The sequence below is a fragment of the Prinia subflava genome, chromosome 4, assembly GCF_021018805.1.
Source record: "Prinia subflava isolate CZ2003 ecotype Zambia chromosome 4, Cam_Psub_1.2, whole genome shotgun sequence".
NCBI classification, from domain to species: domain Eukaryota; kingdom Metazoa; phylum Chordata; class Aves; order Passeriformes; family Cisticolidae; genus Prinia; species Prinia subflava.
In genome coordinates this window covers 10,977,138-10,996,291 of record NC_086250.1, presented here as the reverse complement: position 1 = coordinate 10,996,291, position 19,154 = coordinate 10,977,138, and the positions used below count along the sequence as shown (strand labels likewise).

General features: G+C 38.9%; 1 protein-coding gene across 2 annotated transcripts in view; it reads right to left on the bottom strand.

The window, feature by feature from the left end:
- The window catches only part of SCUBE1 (signal peptide, CUB domain and EGF like domain containing 1), a 189,301-nt gene that overhangs the window by 46,458 nt on the left and 123,689 nt on the right, over nucleotides 1-19,154 (bottom strand). For both annotated transcript variants that reach the window (XM_063395410.1, XM_063395409.1), the window contains one exon: nucleotides 1,120-1,242. In XM_063395410.1, coding sequence (XP_063251480.1) covers nucleotides 1,120-1,242 — 123 coding nt within the window. The remainder of the gene's footprint in view (nucleotides 1-1,119; nucleotides 1,243-19,154) is intronic.

Genomic DNA, 19,154 nt, shown 5'->3' with positions numbered 1-19,154 from the left:
TTTTTAATATTCTGTCCCTGTTTTTAGTAGATAAATCAAAACCTGGCAATTTCCCCATGTCTGACATGATCCTACAGTGTTATTTCTGCTGAATCACGTGGCATAAGTTGGGCTAATCTCAGCTCTTTCCATCCTGCCCAGCTTGAAACCAACCTTTCACTAACTCCTTTGTGCCCAAATCACACAGTCAGGGTGGAGGTGGCTTCTCAAATGATGGATGGAAGTACCAATGAGAAGCAATGGAAAAATTCTGAATGACACATATACCTTCAGATCCTGAATACTCTTTTGTGGATAAATCAAAAAGATCTAAAATACTAATGCTGTTTTGGACTCTGTAACTTTTATTTATTCAAAACCCATGCAAATAATCATGTATTAATAAAATGGCTTAATTTTTTTTATGGCTTAATTTTCTGCACAAAATTTTAATTGAATACATCATCCTTCCCTTTCTCTCTCTATTGGTGCATGCTCATTTTTCTAGCCTTTTCTATGAGTTTTTTAAAAAGTAAATCTACAGAGTTTAAATGACACTTCTCCAAAAGTCCATGGTCAGTCACAGAACACATAACATCAGATGACTTAGGTAGCAAATCATGACACGCACAGCTAACAAAATAAAACACGCTTCATTTGACTTCCCACAAAATGCCACCATTATTCCTTCATAAACAGTTTCTCTCAGGCAAAGGTGAGCTCACAAATTAAATCCTTTTTTTCAGTTCAAATCTTGCAAATGCTGTATTACAGTCAGTTACTCTAAACGACTCTGGTCTAAATAAGATAAGCCTCTGTCCCATTCAGATCATAGCAAATGAGAGGATTTGAACATAAGACTCTTTGCCTGAGGCTATTCCACTACGCCACTTGGAGTTTTACACTGCAACAGGACACTGGCATTCCTACTACTAAAAACATTGAAACAAGAAATTTCCAATAATCTTCTAATCCCACCTCAGAAAACAGAAATCTCACAGGTGTTTTCTAACCTTACTTCCTACGACAGCACAATTAAAACCCGCAGTACAAATGACTTAAGTATAAAAACAACAACAACAAAAACCCACTGGAAGAAACATTCTCATTATATGAAGAGTAAGGTTAATGAGGTATTACCTTGGCAGGTCCTTTCATCTGTGAGCAGTTTATAGCCTTTCTGGCAGCTGCACTCAAAGCTCCCGACTGTGTTTCGGCAGAAATGGTCACAGCCACCGTTGTTTACCAAACACTCATCAATATCTGCAAAGAATAAACAGCAAATAAACAGCTGCTCATGACAGCAAAAAATTTAGTCTGTGGCAGCAATTCAGTCATTCAGGGCAGGAATGCAGGAATATACTCAGATCCCCAAGGAGGCTGCTGTCCCTGTCAGGAACCAGGCTGGTCAGATGTGTCCCTTCCCAGACCCATCTCACAAGGCTCACAAGGAGAGCTATGGGCTGAGCTGTGCAGGAGATAGAGGAGTTTCTCCCAGAACTGGAACCAACAGGTGACCCATGCTGAGGTACTTTGGAGTTAGGGAACATTCAGAGAAGCTTCTCTGTGGATGGAGTGCTCTGCCTGACAGCAGACTTCAACCTGTGAAGGACATGAATCATTTGACCTTGTATAGGAACTATCAAAACATAAGAACACATGAAAAATTGAAGTAATAACAAACATGAAGTAAAAGATACTTGAATTCTGAAGAAATACTTCTATCATCCTTACACAAACAGATGCAAGGATACATTTTTTCAGAATGAGCATTACATGCTATTTTGTGCATTATTCAGTGACACAGTGACACAAGTGTCCCCCATTTTCATGGCTCATACTTCTTTCACTTGGTGTGGCAGAAAAAGAATTAACTGTGAGTGCCTGTGAAATGTTGCTTCTTCAGTTACTCTGAAGACAGAGCACCTATTGCCTTTATTTGAAAACCATATATATATATAAGTATGTATGTATGTATGTATGTATGAAGGACAGGATCAATGGCTCTTGATTCAAATAGTGATTACAAAGTGGACTGATGAACTTGGTAAGACCTCTGTTCTGAATTTCATACTGATGATTCCACTTCCTGCTTGTTTTAACTTCTCTCAAAAGTGTTGAAGAACCAATCCCTTTTCCAATTCATAAAAGGTTGTGAAGTAAGTTTATAGCAGGTCACAAAACCTCATTTGAGATACAAGGCATCTTTCCATCCTCCCCCAGTTATAAAACCATGGATCCATGTTGATTTGAAAAAGGAAAAAAAAAAGGTACTTTTATTATTCAGGAGAAGAACAGTGCCAAAAAATAGCTCTTTTTATGAACACATGCAGTGAAGAAGTAATGTGACATTGAACCTTGGCTGTCCACTTCTGGAATTGAAAACAAGATCTTTCAGGGAACTAAATGGAGAGTGATGTTTCCTTTTGAAAAGCTTCCTGCTATAAGATCTTTGAAACTTTGAGGTAACAGCTGGCCATTTAAAGAACAAATCTTGCAAAATGTAAATCTAGATGCCAAAAAGGTCTAATATATGAGGATAGAAATATATCAAAACCAGCAAGATGATGGTGAATTAAGGCATGCTTTAAAAATTATTTGAATTTAGGAGGATTCTTAGTGAAAGTCATTCATTAATTTTTGGAATCACATGATTCCAACATGGGAAAGTGGCATGGCACTTATCACAATTCTGCATGTAAAGTATAAACAGCAGCAAGATGAGTGAGGTGGTAAATCTAAAATTTAAACAGCTGAGAGGCAAATTCAGCCATCATTTCTAAAAAGCACTAAAGTTCTTTTTTTTCTAAAGTTGCACACACACTGACAGAAATATGTCCAGGGCTCAAATAAGCAAGGCATATTGTTATAAAGGTTTTTTGCATATTGTTATAAAGGTTTTCTTATGAGTTGCATTTATGGTAAGGGGATGGGAAATTTGTTTTCAGACCCTCTGAATTAATACTGCTGCTTACTACTTTTGTGTCTGCTTCTGCAGAGCAGTGGCTTTTGCATTCAATCCAATTAAATGAATGAGGGTAAATTGTGGGCAGCAGCTGTGGAACACCCTGAGTGCTTTGTGCAAAGCCAGCTCAAACCTTTGAGTCTCGGGTGACAAAGTTCTCAGAGTGCCCCAAAATCAGGAGTCTGTTTGTTGTCTGTGGTGCTCCAGTTCCGGCATTTGGCTGTTCAACAACAGATAACCTTGAGCTCCCAACCTGACAGATGTGGTGAAGAACACACTGAGGGTCACTCTCTGTAACACCACGAGACCAGAGGCAGCAACCCTTCTGATTTCAGCTGTGATCATCAGCACAAGTCAAGCCTGGCAGTGAAAAGACAAGAATTTTTGGCCCAATTCCTGTAGCCTGGCATTTCCTTTTGTGTAAGTGATTCCTCCCAGCTCCCTAACGTGCAACTGGGACTGTGGTGTGATGTTGGGATGGATTACATGAAAGGTCCCATCCTTTTGCAGAACACAGGTGTACTAACTACAGTTTAGCTTGCCCTGACAAAACTGTGGGACAAATGGAATTGTGAATTAAAATTACTAATACTTTATGCATCGTAAACACACAGAACAGCCATCCATCATGCAGAAAGTATCTTTTACCCGTGATAAGAACAACATGACCTTTGGGCTACTCTGCTGCCTGAGACTGCTTGAAGTAGAAATTACTTGCAGCCTGTCAAACACCATTCTGGAGTAACGATTGATGTTTTAAATGATGGCCCCTGGATTTCAAATGTTAAATTCCAAATTCCAGCCTCTTTTCTGTGTCTCTCATGACATAAGGGGCAAAAATGAAACCCTGCTGGCATCAGAGTGTAGATTTTAGGCTGTTAATAACTAATTCCACTGACAATGCAGCATATTAGCTTTACACCAGCAATTCTTTGGAATAATTCTGAACCAGGATCTGGGTAAAACCTGGGAGAGTCCACAGGAAAAGAAAGTATTTATCCATTTCTTCTAACTGGAAAACATGACATGACCTTCTGAAACAGGGACCATCAAAACAGAATAGAGGTCAAAACTGTTAGCTGCAAAAACATTCTAAATAACATAAACAGTGCCAATGTCTCTGCTTTCACTGTATTTCTTTCCATGGCCATAGCGAGACTGACAAGGCATGTAAAAATTATTTCACTCTGTGGAGAGCAGCACATTGCTGCATTTCACTTGGAAGAGAGCAGTATCCAACTGTATGTATCATGTCTAACTGGTTCAGAGAAATTACAAAAAGTCTGTATCCCCACTATTTTTCTTCCTTGGCTATAAATAATTTGTGTTATGAGCCATGTGAAAATAAATTATTCCACTGCGTGAGAAGGTGAGGCCCCATTTATCTTTAAACTCGCTGGTACCCAACTTTGTCAAGTGCCTCTTTGAACTTCACAGAGGGTAAGCATGTCTGCCCCTCATGTTGGGCAAAAATACACAGTGGAAACCCATTGTGCTGTCTCTACCAGCTTTGACATTATTTATCAAATATTCCCCTACTATTATTGGGATGGTCTGTGGAGCAGTCATAAACCTAATTCTTCGAACATAGTTCTCAAGTGGCTCCTTAAGATGCAGGTTGCAGAAAAATAGCTCCAACTTCCCACAGGCTCTGCTCCCCTTTATCCTGAGAAATGCAAAAGGATGTAAAGGATTGTATTTCTTCCATGGGGGCTGTACATAAAGTGCCCTGATGGTACTGCAAGAGTAATTTCAGACTGGGAGATCTGATGGGCTTTCAGTTCATTGGGAACAAAATCCCAAGGGATTTCTCCCAATGTAGTAAGTCAATATTGTTAAATGATACCTTGCTCATACAAACTGATGATTTGTTACAAAATACCAAAATGGGACACATGCAGATGTGAAAATACAGGCCAGTCAGAAACCACAGAAGCATTGAAAATGATAGTCAGAACTGTTAACTGAAGGTATGGTGTAACAAGCAACTCAGCACTCAAGCCTCCTGTTAGCTCTGAAAATGGTTCATTCTGTTCCCAAACAATTACATACAAACAAAAGCAAAGACAAGACTTCCAACAAGGAAGCTAACACCTTCTTTAAAGTTGTAATATTTGAAGGAAAAAACCTCAATCACAAATATTTGTCTGGAGATGGAGCTCAGCAACACCATCACAAAAGCTGCGCATCCATGTGAACCCAGACACAAACCCTGGGTTTGTAAATGTAATGTAATATAGTATAATAGATTATCCAATTTTTCTGAGGATCTCAAAATGTGAGGGAGGCAGTGGAATCAGCTTTAAGTAAAACTTTTCAGCTTCAAATAAAAGTATAGAAACTGAGATGCTTTGTGCTCAGTTACATAGCTACAATTTGACTCAGCTAAGCAGGCAGACTGTTATTTTTCTCTTCATGATCTTGTGAAGATTAATGGGAATGCCTGCTCCTGTTCCACGTGCACCTTTTAAAGCTCTGCTCAGTGCAATTCATGTTTTGAAGGAGCTAGTTCTGAGCAGGGTGCATGTATGTGCACATATAAACCCACAGAGATTTGCCTCACTGCATACAAGCCAGGGAACAAATTAAAAAGTAGGGATTTTAGGTAACTTAGAACTTAACATTTCACATAAGCTGCTTAAAGGCAACTCAAAGGGTAATCAACATGCAATCTTCACTTAGCTGTTGAACAATGATGGAGATGGAGATTCCCAAAGCCTCATCACAGGCGGAAGTGAAGATCCTCCTTTCAATGGCTGGACAAATATTTGAACTGATTGTGTCTGTCTAATCCTTTGCAGATTTAAAATGCTACCTAGCTGCAGGAAAATAATATACTCCCAGATCAACGTAAAATAATTACTGAAACTTCATAACCTTCTTGTTTTTAATAATGAAAGCCAGCGTGTTGGAATTAGCAATGCTTTTACCAGTATACTGTGGACATCCATAAAATATATTTTCTGCAAGGTGGGCTGGTTTGCTAGTTCTGTTTATTCCCTGATTTCCTAATTTTCCCTTGCTTTTCTTCCCTTGCTCTTTCTCATGGTTTTACAAATCACCACTGTCCTCAAAAATTAGTGTTGCTTTGCAGACACAGATAGGAGTTCCCTGATGTGCACAGAACACAAAGCACTTCATAAAGCAGCCACAAAACTTTTTAACCCAGTGCTGGAGGTGGGGAAATAGAGGAACAGAAAACTAACTCATCCACACCTGAACTTAGGAGGTTACCCTGGGGTGCCAATCAGCACAGGCTTGCACAAAACACCTTGCACAGCTCGCTGTTCTATGTTACAAATATCACAGAGCCACCAAAGCTCAGACTGAAATAATTTTGATATTTGTATCTTCTCAAAAAAACTTGCAAACTCAGGATTAACATAAGCAGAAGCTATCAGGCTATACTTGCAATAGTCTAAATGTGGTATTGCATAGCATCTTAAATAATGTATGCCAGGGATATCTTAGTGAGGTAGAAAGATAATTTCATATCCCCAGATTCACTGGATCAGTGCCACTATGAGAAAATCTAAATCAAAGTAGAACACAAGCTCTGCTGGTTCCATCCAGAAGCATCGAGCCAGCTGTTGTGTGGTTAGTTTCCAGGGAGTTGTAAGTCCTAGTTCCAGTTTTACAATGGATTTATCCAATATTTGGGCAAGGTGTAACACTTCCCTGCTTTACTTCAATTGTAAAATTGGGGATTGGTAACTATCACTTGGTTTTTTCAGGACCAATACTTCAAAATGCACTATTATGGAACAAGGTGTTATGAATCCAAGCAATTTGCTGTCAGAAATTTGAAGTCAAATTACAATTGTTTTAAATTTCTGGTCTGGCCTTCAGAATGGTTTGCTCCAGCAGCAGGTTCCATGCTGGTAGTGCTTTGGAAGATTTTGGGAATGTCTGCAGGATTGTTAAGGCCATTTTTACTTTACAGGGTACAGTTGCTGTTCCACCACTCCACCTCAAACTGCACAGTTCATTGCCTCTTGCATCTTTCAGGGAGGAATAATTCTATTTAAGCAGCACCTTCTACTTTAGGATTTCAAAGGCCAGCAGCTTATTATCTTCATTACACTAAACCTACACAACACTTCTGCAGGAGAGATACGTTTAATTGATTCTTCTTTAACAAATGTGAAACTGAGGCAGGTAGGATAGTGTGCAACTTGCCTGCATCAGATAGCTACAAAATGAAATAAAGCATATATTATAGCACCTCTAATTTGAGTTCTGTGCTTCAACAACATCCTCATTTTCCCTCCCACAGTGCTAATTAACTGTAAAGTATGATAGTCATTACTGAACTGAAGTTCCACTAAGTAGCAAATGAAGATTCTCTGTTTAATTAGCTTTATAGCTAGGTTGTGGGACAAGGCATTTTCCTAATTAACAGGATTAAATCTAGACTGGGCAGACAGGAATGAATGTAATTAAAATTTAATCTCCCTCATCCTGAAAACAGGCTGCCCACAAAATAGAGAGCTTTGTGTAAATGCTCTTAGAGCATGGAAAGGTTGAGGCAGGTTTCAACACATTTCCCTCATGTCACTTTCTCAATTTTCACCTGTTATCTTCGCAATTTCACGAAGAAACCTGTCTTCCAACACAGATGGTAATCTGTCACATATGGATTTAGGTGTCAGCTATTCTCCTCCAGGACATATCCACTCTGACATTATCCACCAACCAATCAATAAAAGAGTCTGCCAGACTGCCAAGAGATCAATCACCTTGTAAAACAAACATTATGTCCTATTATTTTCTTATTACAGTTAATTAGATTTATAAAACACAAAAACCTTTGCAGGTGAAAAACACAGAAATGCTGTCATACTAGGTTAGGCCCAGATTTCTAATTTGTAAAAGGGAAGGGATTTACTAAATCTAATGTGAAAAGAAAGGATTTTCATTTAAAATTTTTGCTGAACACTGAATTCTTTTCTAACCTTAAAAACATGTTAGTGCAGTGCTATGAACCCAAACAGTGCACGCTGTCTGAGGCTGTGACACCAGAATGTGAAGGGGACTGGAGACATAAAGATACAGACTGATAGTCTTTTTACTGTCTAGGCTGAGCTAAATGCCAAACCTACCCCTCCTCACCATCCACCCCCCTGCCAGAAGCAAAGATAAATCTCACAGGAATCCCAGGAAATAAAACTAGTTTTCCTCCTCCTGTAACATTTCATCAATCAAAATGCTTTTGTCAATCAAAATACTTTTTATAAAACACCAGAGAGGGAGAAATAAGTATGCTCTTCAATCTCCCGTGTGTACTTGGGGACACTAAAGAATGTCTTTCCTGTTTTTTTACAGAGCATGTGGAAAGTACAGGACATCAAATTCTGGGAAACTCGGCTGTACCTGTGGCCGTGTGCAGGCAGATCTGGAGGCTGTGGGTAAAACAGTGGCACAGAACTGTGCAAATACATTGGGCTGACTGCTTACCTACCTTAATTATTCACACAGCCACTACCACAAGCATAATTCCATGAGCAATGTAATCATTCACACAGCCACTACCACCAGAACATCTCCATGTGTAATGTTTATGCAGCAGGAGCCGAGGCAGAAGAACTAAATGAGTTGCTGCAGGTTAATAATGAGAATAAAAGAGTTAATTAAATGTTTCATAAGGAGTAAATCAGACAGAACTGTGGGGCTGACATCCCTGGGCATTTTCTCTGTGCTAGGTGTCACAAAAAACCAAGGCTGGGCTCTTATTGTGCTTAATTTTTCCGTATAGTCTGAATGAAGAGCAAAGGGTCAAGTGAGCTAACTGCACCACTGGACCAAGATACAAGAATACCTAGATTTAGTGTATGAACTCAATTCACATTTACTCATGGTTGTTTTCATTTACCCCCTTGGAATTATTAACTGCTCAGGAAAGCTCTGTGCTCATTTCCAGGAATCTCAGTTTGCTTCTAGAAAGTGTTTGTATAATTAAATAAAATTGGTATTAAGGGCAGTTAAAGGTGCTGATGTTCTCTCTAAAATCCCAGTGAAACTGTGCTAGCTTTCCTGGGATAAATCTACTCCTTCTGAAAGGGGCACTTGAATGCAATTAGCCCACGATAATTTAAATAACTCTTAATGAATCAAAGAAATTTGGATGCTGACCAAAATTAACCCTCCATAAGTTTTTGAGGACTTCTCTTCAACCAGCCAGGGATCTACTCTGTACCAGGGAAGACAGATCAACCACTGAGAGCAGGCTATAGTCAGTAAAAAAGCAGCTGTATTTTATGATGAAAAAGGCCATGATAAAAGAATAAAAAAAAATAATGTAAGTTTTGAATGTTGGGAGTTACGATTATGTGAGTAGTCAACTCCCAAGTAACAGAAAGCACAGAACACTTTTCCATAATATACCGTGGTTGTTGATCCTCAGGGGGCTTCATATTGTTGAATAAATGCAAGGTCTTTTCAACAACTGAAATGCAAAATATGACCCTCTGAAGCATTAATTTAAAGGATTTGGCATTTTCAAAGGGGAGGTTCACGAAGACAAATAACAACTGCAAGTTTCTAGGGAACAAGGATATTGCCTAGTCATGAAAAAAATCCTAACTTAGTACACATGAATTTATTTTGTGGGGATAGATGGAACCCTTGGGAGGGAATGAAACAGAATGAGTTACATGGCAGCTGACCCAAGTCTGCAATTTTTAATGGAAGATAATTTGTTATATTATATTTGTCTGTCATGAACAAGTCTACAGCAGACAAATGAATTGTATCTCTTTAAGCCAAAAAACCCTAAACCCAAGGCCCAACTGAAAACCTAAAAGAAAATTCCCTTAAAAATAGGGAAGAGGCAGTGAAAGTTTCACACATATTGTGGATTAGATAAATTTGCAGCAGCGATTAGAAGGATTCTGCTCTCCACTCTCTCTTTTTTTTTTTTTTCCCCATTCCATTTTCTTCTTTCTGACAAATTTCAACTTAGTTGATATCTAAAATTTGTATTTCCTTTCATTTTTTTCTTAAATAAAAAATCATGGGTTTATCATTTGAGTTTTCATCACTGAGGTCTGAAACTTCAACTGTCTCTTGGAAAGCCTGAATCAATTATGCCTCAAAATCAGCCACATACATGCTCCTCAGTGAGTGTCCAATTGCTCATTTTTCTGATCCCCACATTAGGCTTCTGACCACTGTCACCACCTACCACCAAGAATTTTCCATCTTTTCCTCCCTCAAGTCCAACTCACTAACTCAGTTTCAGCTGATAACCAGCAGCTTTTTCCCTCTCCAACATCTCATCCACTATTTATGGTTTTACCCTGAACTCTTCTGAGCTTTCTCTTCAGTCAGATACTCTATCACCTCTCTTATCACACACCAACAACAGTCAGCTCCCTGTTTGCTCTAAAAAAGTGGGGGAAAAAACCAGAAACCTAGTTTTGAGTCACTTCCCAGTCTTAGCAATTCCTGAAGCAGCTGTTTCCAGGGCAGCAGTGCTGGCCAGATGGTTGTGGTTCTCTCACTGGACACGACACAGAGCTTTCTACTGAGCTGCTACAGCTGCCTGCTGGATGCTGCTCTGTTTTCCTCACATTGGATTGATCTTGTATGTTCTTTGTCTTGAGACCTGAATAACATCAGTGGAACAGCAAAAAATGACCACAGCCTCAGCAAAAAGGCCTAAATGTTTGCTTCTTTAATCCACATTTAGGTAGCCTTTTGAAAATGCTTTTGTAGCTACCTGGGAACTCATGCTCTCATCCAATTTGAGAGTCTCATCCACCTCTTCTAAAACAAACATCTCTTCTGATAAGTTGAACTTGATTATTGTTCTCCCATTGGTTACTCAGTTTTCCCTCTCTCAGTCCTCATCTTTATGATGGTTTATTTTGGACACAGATGGACTCGCATCTTGCTTAGAGTCCTATCAAACAAACAAAAAAATCCCAAAACTACATCTGTATTTTAATATTCCATTTTGGCTTTAGTCTTTCATTTGCATTTGTAGCAAGTAAGTTCCCTTTGTGTTTTCTTTCACCAACTACAAGCCTACCTGTTATCTCTGCTGCATGCATGTGGTTGATTCATGTGCCAAAAACTTCCCTGAAGAGGCATTTAGTGGGTCCAACTATGGGAGTCTTCTCAGGGCTTCCCCAAAGTGTGTGTTCTAAAAATCTTGCTAGTACTCAAGCCCTGAACAGGACCACTGTTTTCATGATAAAATTTCCAATTTTCCTCCCATTTAATATTGTTTTTGTTACTTTTCCTTTGGTGGGCAGACACATCTATTGTTTCACAGATGAAATCACCCACTGGCTGCCTTTGGTTACTTGTTTGTCACAAATGCCTCTATTTTTTGCATCATATGGTTTTGTCAGAAAAAGAGGTGTATTGGGAAGGGGAAGAAACAGGGTGATCCAGCTGCTGCAACATTTTTCAAAAAAGTCTGCTGGTTTCTGTAAATCAGTTGAGCAGTCTGGGATTCACACAAATCTACCTTTACCAAGACTTGCTGCTTTCTTCCTGAAAATGACATGTGGCCTCAAACCCCTTTAACTGTGCAGAAATACTGGATAATGGTCAGAACTGGTTTGTCAGAAGGTAATTCTAAGGAAGATCAGCTTCCTTAATGAAACATTTAATTGCACATTTAATCTGTGCACCTCACATATACGGAAAATTATTATTTTAAATGAATATTTTTGTTCCTCCTAAAAGTACTAATCTAATTACTGCAGAATCCACATCACTACTATCATTCTTGACATCAGTCTCATGTTCATGAAATAATTTAGGTGCCAACTTCTCATGCAAGGCAAGGATGGCCCTCTGTCCATGCAAAGACATAAGAGGTTTTGTATTTATTTTTGCCGTGTTTTTAGGATAAAAGACAGACCTCAGCCACAAGATTTGTGTTTGCCTTATAATCACCATGGAGAGGGCAGAGATATTTTCTGTTTTGATTTGTGGCTGTAGTGGCTTGTGATTACCCCTGATCTATTTTCTGATAGCTCTTTGCTTGCAGGTACAGAGAAGCAAACTCAAATGGTGCTTATTTTTGAATATACACTTATTTCTAGTGGCAAACACTGGGAGGGTAAGTTGCTGTAGCCTGAAAGCAGAGTTGTGTAAGGAATCTATAGAAGTAGAGTTGCTTATAATGAATTATGAAAACTAGATCTTGATTTGATTATTCTTGGAAGTTTATTCTGGGCTTAAGTTGATGAGAAGAAGGGAGAAAATCATCTGGGGGGAATAATGGCTCAAAATGAACTACTTCAGCAAACACTCAAGGGTTGCTAAAAGACAACACATACTTTAATAGCTAACTTCTAAAACTCTACCCCCTGACTTCGGACAGTTTGTGAACTGGCTTTGACAAAATCATTTGATAGAATCATTTGGGTTTTGCCTGCCACTGAAAAAAATCAAGGCACTCTGATTCCTCTGGAGTAGGATGTTTTTAGGATGTTTTTCAGAGGGAGGAACACAAAAGAAAGCCAGAAAGAGACTGAGAATTTGATCTGCACTGACTTCCACATCTGATTGCAAAACACAGGCCTTCTCTTTGCACCACTATATTAACACTTTTTCTTATATTTACTTTCTATTATTGAACTCAAGGAGAGGCACTGTATTCCTTGTTAGACTCTGGGGTAAAGTGGAAAGGCTAACCCAGTTCAGGGATATTACCTTAAAGAATTTACACTACTTGCCATTCCCAAGAATATGGTTAAAGGATAAGGTTATTGTGGTTTATGTGCTCAGGTCAGCTTCTTCATAGAGAGTCTAAGCACTCAGTGTATCCCAATCTCATTCCACTTGCAAAATTTGGCATTTTTTTCCCAGCAGAGTAAGTTAAAGTATGCTGAGAGTAATCCTGTCTTTCTTTTTGGTACTTTTGACAGACTCTAAGCAACATGCATGCTGTAACTCTGGGATATAAGAGGGGATCCAGCCCAGACACCTTCATTTATGTGCAGCAAGCAAAGAGATGCTACTCATCAGCTTAAAGGAAGAGCTGCCCTCACTCCTTGTCACTGTCACCTTTGACTAAGGTGACATAATGACTAAGGGGCCATTTCCCATATGCTCCTTTACAAACTAAACTATGAATCCAAGGCACTATTTCAGCAGAATGTGACAAAATTTAATGTGCTATACACCACATTACTCTGGCATGAAGCACTGACATTATGAACCAGAATCAACTGTACAAGTACAATCACTCTATTAACTACCTAAATTCTCTCTAAGATAAGACATGTAAGTAGATGACCATGGTGCAATGATCCAGGAAAATGTAATCAGAAGAAAAGGCAATAAGACAAGGAGGTCTCTGCCCTTTCTGGCTTTGCCAAATGTCCTCTTCAAAAACCCACTGCTGCTTGTTATTTTGAAGCTGACATTTCTGCTGCCATTTGCTGGTACTACAGCACTCTGGCTGCAGAGGAGGTGATGACTGTCAGCAACCTCTTTCATTTGAGTTATTATTTCACAACATTTGCATGTATGTTTTTTCCATTTGTTTTCTTATTACTATTTTATTTTGAGAAAGCACTGGAAAATGGTAATGGCTTGTTATGGCTAATGGCTCATAATGTTTATGTTCCTCAAAAACCCTATGTGTCCATGTGTGGAAGGAGCTGAACTGACCTCTTCACATGTGTTGAAAAAAAATTCATGTTTCCAGAGAAAGGTGAGCTGGGAAAAGCTCTCTTTGTAAGCCCCAGCACCTGCTCTAAGGCCACTGATCCTCCTTTCACTGTGAGGTGCATCACAGATATTGCACACACTGCTCATGGGAGGGGCACAGAAAGGAGCTGTGGATTCAAAGCAGGAGTAGTCAGACAGCTGTGAACAGATTTACCTCTAAATATTAAAGTTTAAACTCTTCAGGAAATAACTTAGATTCCTTTTGATTTAAAATGCTGATGTATGTGAATGAATTCAACCAAGGAAAACTTTGTATTTGGGTGACTACTTTCATTGGGATCACTTTACAGCTAAGGGAAAAAAAAGTTCATTCCCAGGAAATCATTTGGGCCTGTCTTGTATTTTTCTCTTAGGTCAGATCCATCTTAGTTCAGAAGGCTGTTCCAAAGCTACACTCATGACTCTAAAGGCATTGGGACCCCTATTGTGGTGAGAAGTGTGGTCATACGAGCCATGAAAATTTTATCTGCCCTAGTGTAAACTTGACTGACACATACTTTTTAGAGGTTTTCTTGCACTGGGGTATATTTCACTGTCTATTTTTTACTAACATGTAAAAAAAGCCAAACTGATTAGGTATTTAACCAAACAAAACCTAAGTTTATCAAAGATACTCTGACAGCAAAAACATTGCATTTAGGCAACAAATAAAAAAAAAATTACCACTCTGAAATTTACCTAATCACAGTGAAATAAAGGTATTATCATAATTCAGGCAAGCTAAGAGTGAATGTATGAAATTAAGACCTATATCTTACTAATAATAAACAGTAAAAATAACCTGTGCTCTGTCTGGTGTATTTCTTTTTTACTCAATTTACATATGAATTGATTGAGACTGACAAGATGCAATTCCAAGTGCTTTAGTCAATTTAATCCAATTTAGGGAAAAAAAACCTAAAACAAATTTTAAGTAATTTCGATTAATGGAAGTATGGAGGAAATCATAACTGTTCACAGATACTCTGTAGCCAGGAAATGAAGCCAAATTGGCCAGCTAAACTGTTCACTGTGAGCTTTTCACTTACTGTTAGTGTGTTCTGAATGAAAAGAGAGGAAAGCCTTCAGCATATGAGTCATAATCTTATACCAAACTAATGTCAAGCATTCATTTAAAGCATTTAATTTAATGAAACCTTTCAGTTCATATTTAACAAAACATGACATACTTTGTTTCATTGGAACTCATTCTCTAAAAAACTCTTTTCTCACAGAAACAATTCCATTTTCAAATTTCATTCACTTTCAGAGTTTCATTTTTTTTGTGTACTCAAAACTGATTTAATATGCATTTTCCTGCTGTAACAGACTGCAATTAAGCAAGATTAAAAAAAATGTAATTACTATATCAAGCTAGCACAGCCAATGCAAAATTTCCCCTTTATTTCAAATGAACTTTGATGCAGTTCTTTGAAATTTTTCATTAGTCTCTACACTTCTGCTTCTTTTTTTTTTGCTTTTTTTTTTTTTTTTTTCCCTAGATTGCTTAATGATAAAGGAGGTTTCAGACCTGGGTTACTGGACAGATCATTCAGCACTCAGGCATTTGTGATACTCCCACTGCAGCACCGTCAAGTATTTAAGCGCGTGAGTGCCACATTTCTTTGCTACGTCTGAATGCTGAAGGATGGGGGCCTGCTTGGAGGAAGCGGAGAGCCCACCCCACTGCTGGGTCACCATGACAATGAGACAGCAGGAAGGAGAAATGTTTGCTGTGCAGGCACATAACCCCAGCGAAACCCCGCTCTGGTTAAATACGCCGGAGCGCTGGGAAGGGCTGGCGGAGCGTCGCACAGCGAAGGAAACGCACCGCCGCCAGCTGGGGATGGGAAGGGAACTTTGTCTCCTACACACACCTCTGTGAGATCACCTGGGCTTGGCACACACCTACTCCTGCACAGGAATTGAGCCTGTTGCATTTAGTGGCAGCTGGTGGCACATTATGAACGTGTAATACCACATACCACAAACATTCCAGGCCGGCTGACTATCCCCAAATCCTGTTGTCAGGTTCCTTCCCCTTGAGCGTGGATTGTCACAAGATGCAAATCAAATGATGAAATGCGGGTGAAATGATGCAAAAGAGGAAGTCAACTGAACAAATTAATCCACAGCTTGCTATTACAAAACACCCGTGGGACATTGCAAAGTTAAGTAGCACTTTATGGATGTTTGTAGAAAAGTCAGAGTTGAGACGTTGCTTTTGCTCAATGAGCCTTAAAAATCCAGTTTCTCCTGCTTAAAAATTTCATTTGCTGTGCCATTGACTCTAGGAACTCAGCAAGGGCTGCAGCCTGCACAGTTCCTCTATGTCTAGGTGCAGAGTGCTGGGAAGTTGCTTTATTCAGGCACAAGAGTGCCTGGGGACACAATTTCTTTGTTATGGAGCATATACATCATACACATGGTCACGCATTTTACACCATGCTAGAAGTTTGGCCCTTCCTCCTGCTCTGATTCATTTCTTAGAGAAGCCACTAAGGAAAGTCCCTGTCTCTCTCAGACATCATCTTTTGCCATCATTCTCAGTCCTTCTCTACTTTTAAGTCCTGAGAGAAGAATTCTCCCTGGCTCAGCTTGTCTTGCTTGCCCTTGGGAAAGTGAGCTCTTGATTGTTTGATCCAGTTTGGCAGATGGATTTAAACAATCTTCAGAAATCTGTGCTAAGTCTAATCTAGTCTGACTTCACTCCTCTTGAACCCTACAAGACTTTTGCAAATGAACCTCCTGCATTATCAAATTACCCAAGCTGTATTTAGTACAATTAAAATGCTGAACTGATGAATCTTCTCGCTGAGGGTAGAGTGGAGCTGGATCCGTGAAAATGTCACTCAGCAGGAAGGAGGCACAGAAACCAACAAACAAGGGAGCTGAGCACCCCAGAACCCCTGAAATGCACAACACAGAGGATATTAAAAAGTGGGTAGGAGGTAATGAGCAATAAGCATCCCAGGCCTCTACATCTTTTGATCTTCAGTCTCCCTTTCTGTCTGAATTGGGTGATTTCTGGGGGATAACTTGGTAGGCATTCAAGGAAGTGACCTATACCATTTCCTCATGTGTAGCACAATAATCGACAACATCAAATGAACTGAGCATCAAGCTGGCATCATCCAGTTACAATGGCATGGAAATTAAATAGCGTTAATTAGGGGAAGAATATGGAACTCTTTCTGCCTGGAATGTCTCTTCTCCTAGCTGTCAAAAGCCTCCATGGTCTGGCTTATTAAGAGCCAAGTTGACAGGAAAGCTGAAGGGAATAAAGCAGATTTCTCCATTGTGTGCCAACCCAACTGAGGGAAGACTTGAGTTCAAGGCTGACTTTTAAAAGACAGGAAAAGGTTAATGAACTTTTATCCAAGCACCATTAATACATCTGAAGATCATTCTAACTAGACCACAGACAACACCTTTGCTCTTATTTCACTTGAAGACCAGGTAAGTAATGTAAAGGAGAAATCAGAGATTTTAAATCAGAGATTAAAAAGGTTTTTCCAGTTTCCAGGAGGCAAAGCAATCCTCCACAACAGTGGACAGTACTCTTCCTATGTGCTCTGCCAATACCTCTACGTATTCCATGTTAAAACTATCTCCACAATTAATTTCCCCCCAGTTTTACTGACATTTGATATAAACCAGACTGTACTCTGCATTAAAGAAGGAGCTCGATTCCTTGAGGTAAAATGAATTCTCATTTTTCACTACGTAAGAGCTCAACCTCTTGCAAAACCACTGAAGGCAGGTTCCTTGTATTACTTGGAGGTTGCTCTCCTACACCTTCCATTCTCTGATACACTGGGAAGGGCCAGGAGAAATATCAGATTTTGAGTCAAGACTCAGTTTTCTACTCTGTGATTTAAATTCATGCAAACTTCTATGACAGAACTACGGAATAGGAACTGTGATATTGCAAACAAAGCATAGAACAATTACATTTAAAAGGGTTTCTTTGCCACCTTTTGGCAATCAAGCATGTTTGCATACACTCTGTTTTAAGAACTTGTCTTTCCTTTTGTATGTATACTTGCATTTTTTCTATACTGAACAATTAATGTAATTCCCAACTACTAAACAAAACCTGTAGCCATTTTGGACCCATTACACGTCTACAAAATGCCTAAAATTGACTGGAGTCCTAACTGTTCAGCAGAACTGTCTAGATATTTTGATTTAGAAAAAGAGTATTTTTATTTCATGATTTTTTTTAAAACAAACTAACTCATTCCCTTGTAAAAAATAAGAAAGAAATGTGTCAGCAGATTTCCATAAATTACTAGTATAGCAAAAGCCCATTATTGAGGAAATCACCTACAAGTGAGCTAAAGTTACATATTAATAAATTACCCTACGTCCACTTTGCAATACCCAAAAGTTCAGATGTTTCTTTGAATCTTGTTTAAGCCTCTTGAATCTAATCATCTACATAATTTCATGTAGTAGCTGCACTACAACATGTAAAATGGTTTAGAGAGGAAGATGCCAAAATGCACTAAAAAAATCACAGACTTTCCAATAAAAACATTATTTTTGGTCAACATTATTTGCTAAATTAAACCTAAACATATTAATCATTTTGCTCAACCCACAATTGCATTTTTCAGTTAATATATTAATTCTCCTTCCAGTTCCTCTCAGCTTTTCTTATATGCCCTACATCTCTACTTTCCCTTAACAGACAATGGCATATCTTTCTTCTACATTTAGAAACATAACTTCCCTTAAAATGATGTTCTGTGAGAAACCTCACTTGGACATGCTGTGACATTCGATGGACTTAAAAACCGTGCCCAGTAAAGACAGGATGTGGCAGCTCCATGATCCCTGAAGATGCTCTTACCACAGAGATGTAAAATTACAGCTGGAGGAATCAGGGAACTGGGGGCCAGTCAAATCAAGGAGAGTAAAGAGGAAAAAAAAAATCCAAGGAGAAAACTTGTGCTGATCACTCTCTTCTTTTCTAGAGAATGCAGAGGAAGGAATCTGTGCACAATGACTTTCTCCTGCCTGGTCTTTTCTTGGCTTTACCTATCAGCAAGCAGAGCCAAGAGGACATCAATGTCACCCCACCTCTGCCCTCAGGAGATGCAAATCCTACAGAGCATCCCCTCTGACAAAGGGCTGCCTGCAAAAGCTGTGCAAGAAACTTCCCTGGTCAGTTTAAGTGCAGAATCCTTTTTGCACAGGTTCAAATGGAAAATCACTTCAGCTTCAGGAGAGCAGGATCTAGCCCAGAAATCTCATAGTGCAATACATAAGATAAATTTTATTGGTTAAATTAAATTCAATTCAAAAGGTACATTTTACGATAAAGATATTTCCTAGAATGTCAATAAAAGTTAAAAAGAAATCGCTTGTTGCTTTATTAAACCATCTGTGTTAATTTCCAGTTGCTGCTTATTTTAAAAAAGTAAGAAAGAATCAGCAGCATCATAAAAATACAGATTCTTTCCTTATATTTTCTACTCATAAAAAAGGAGAAAAACAAAACGTAAAAGAGCTTAGAGCTAAGATATTT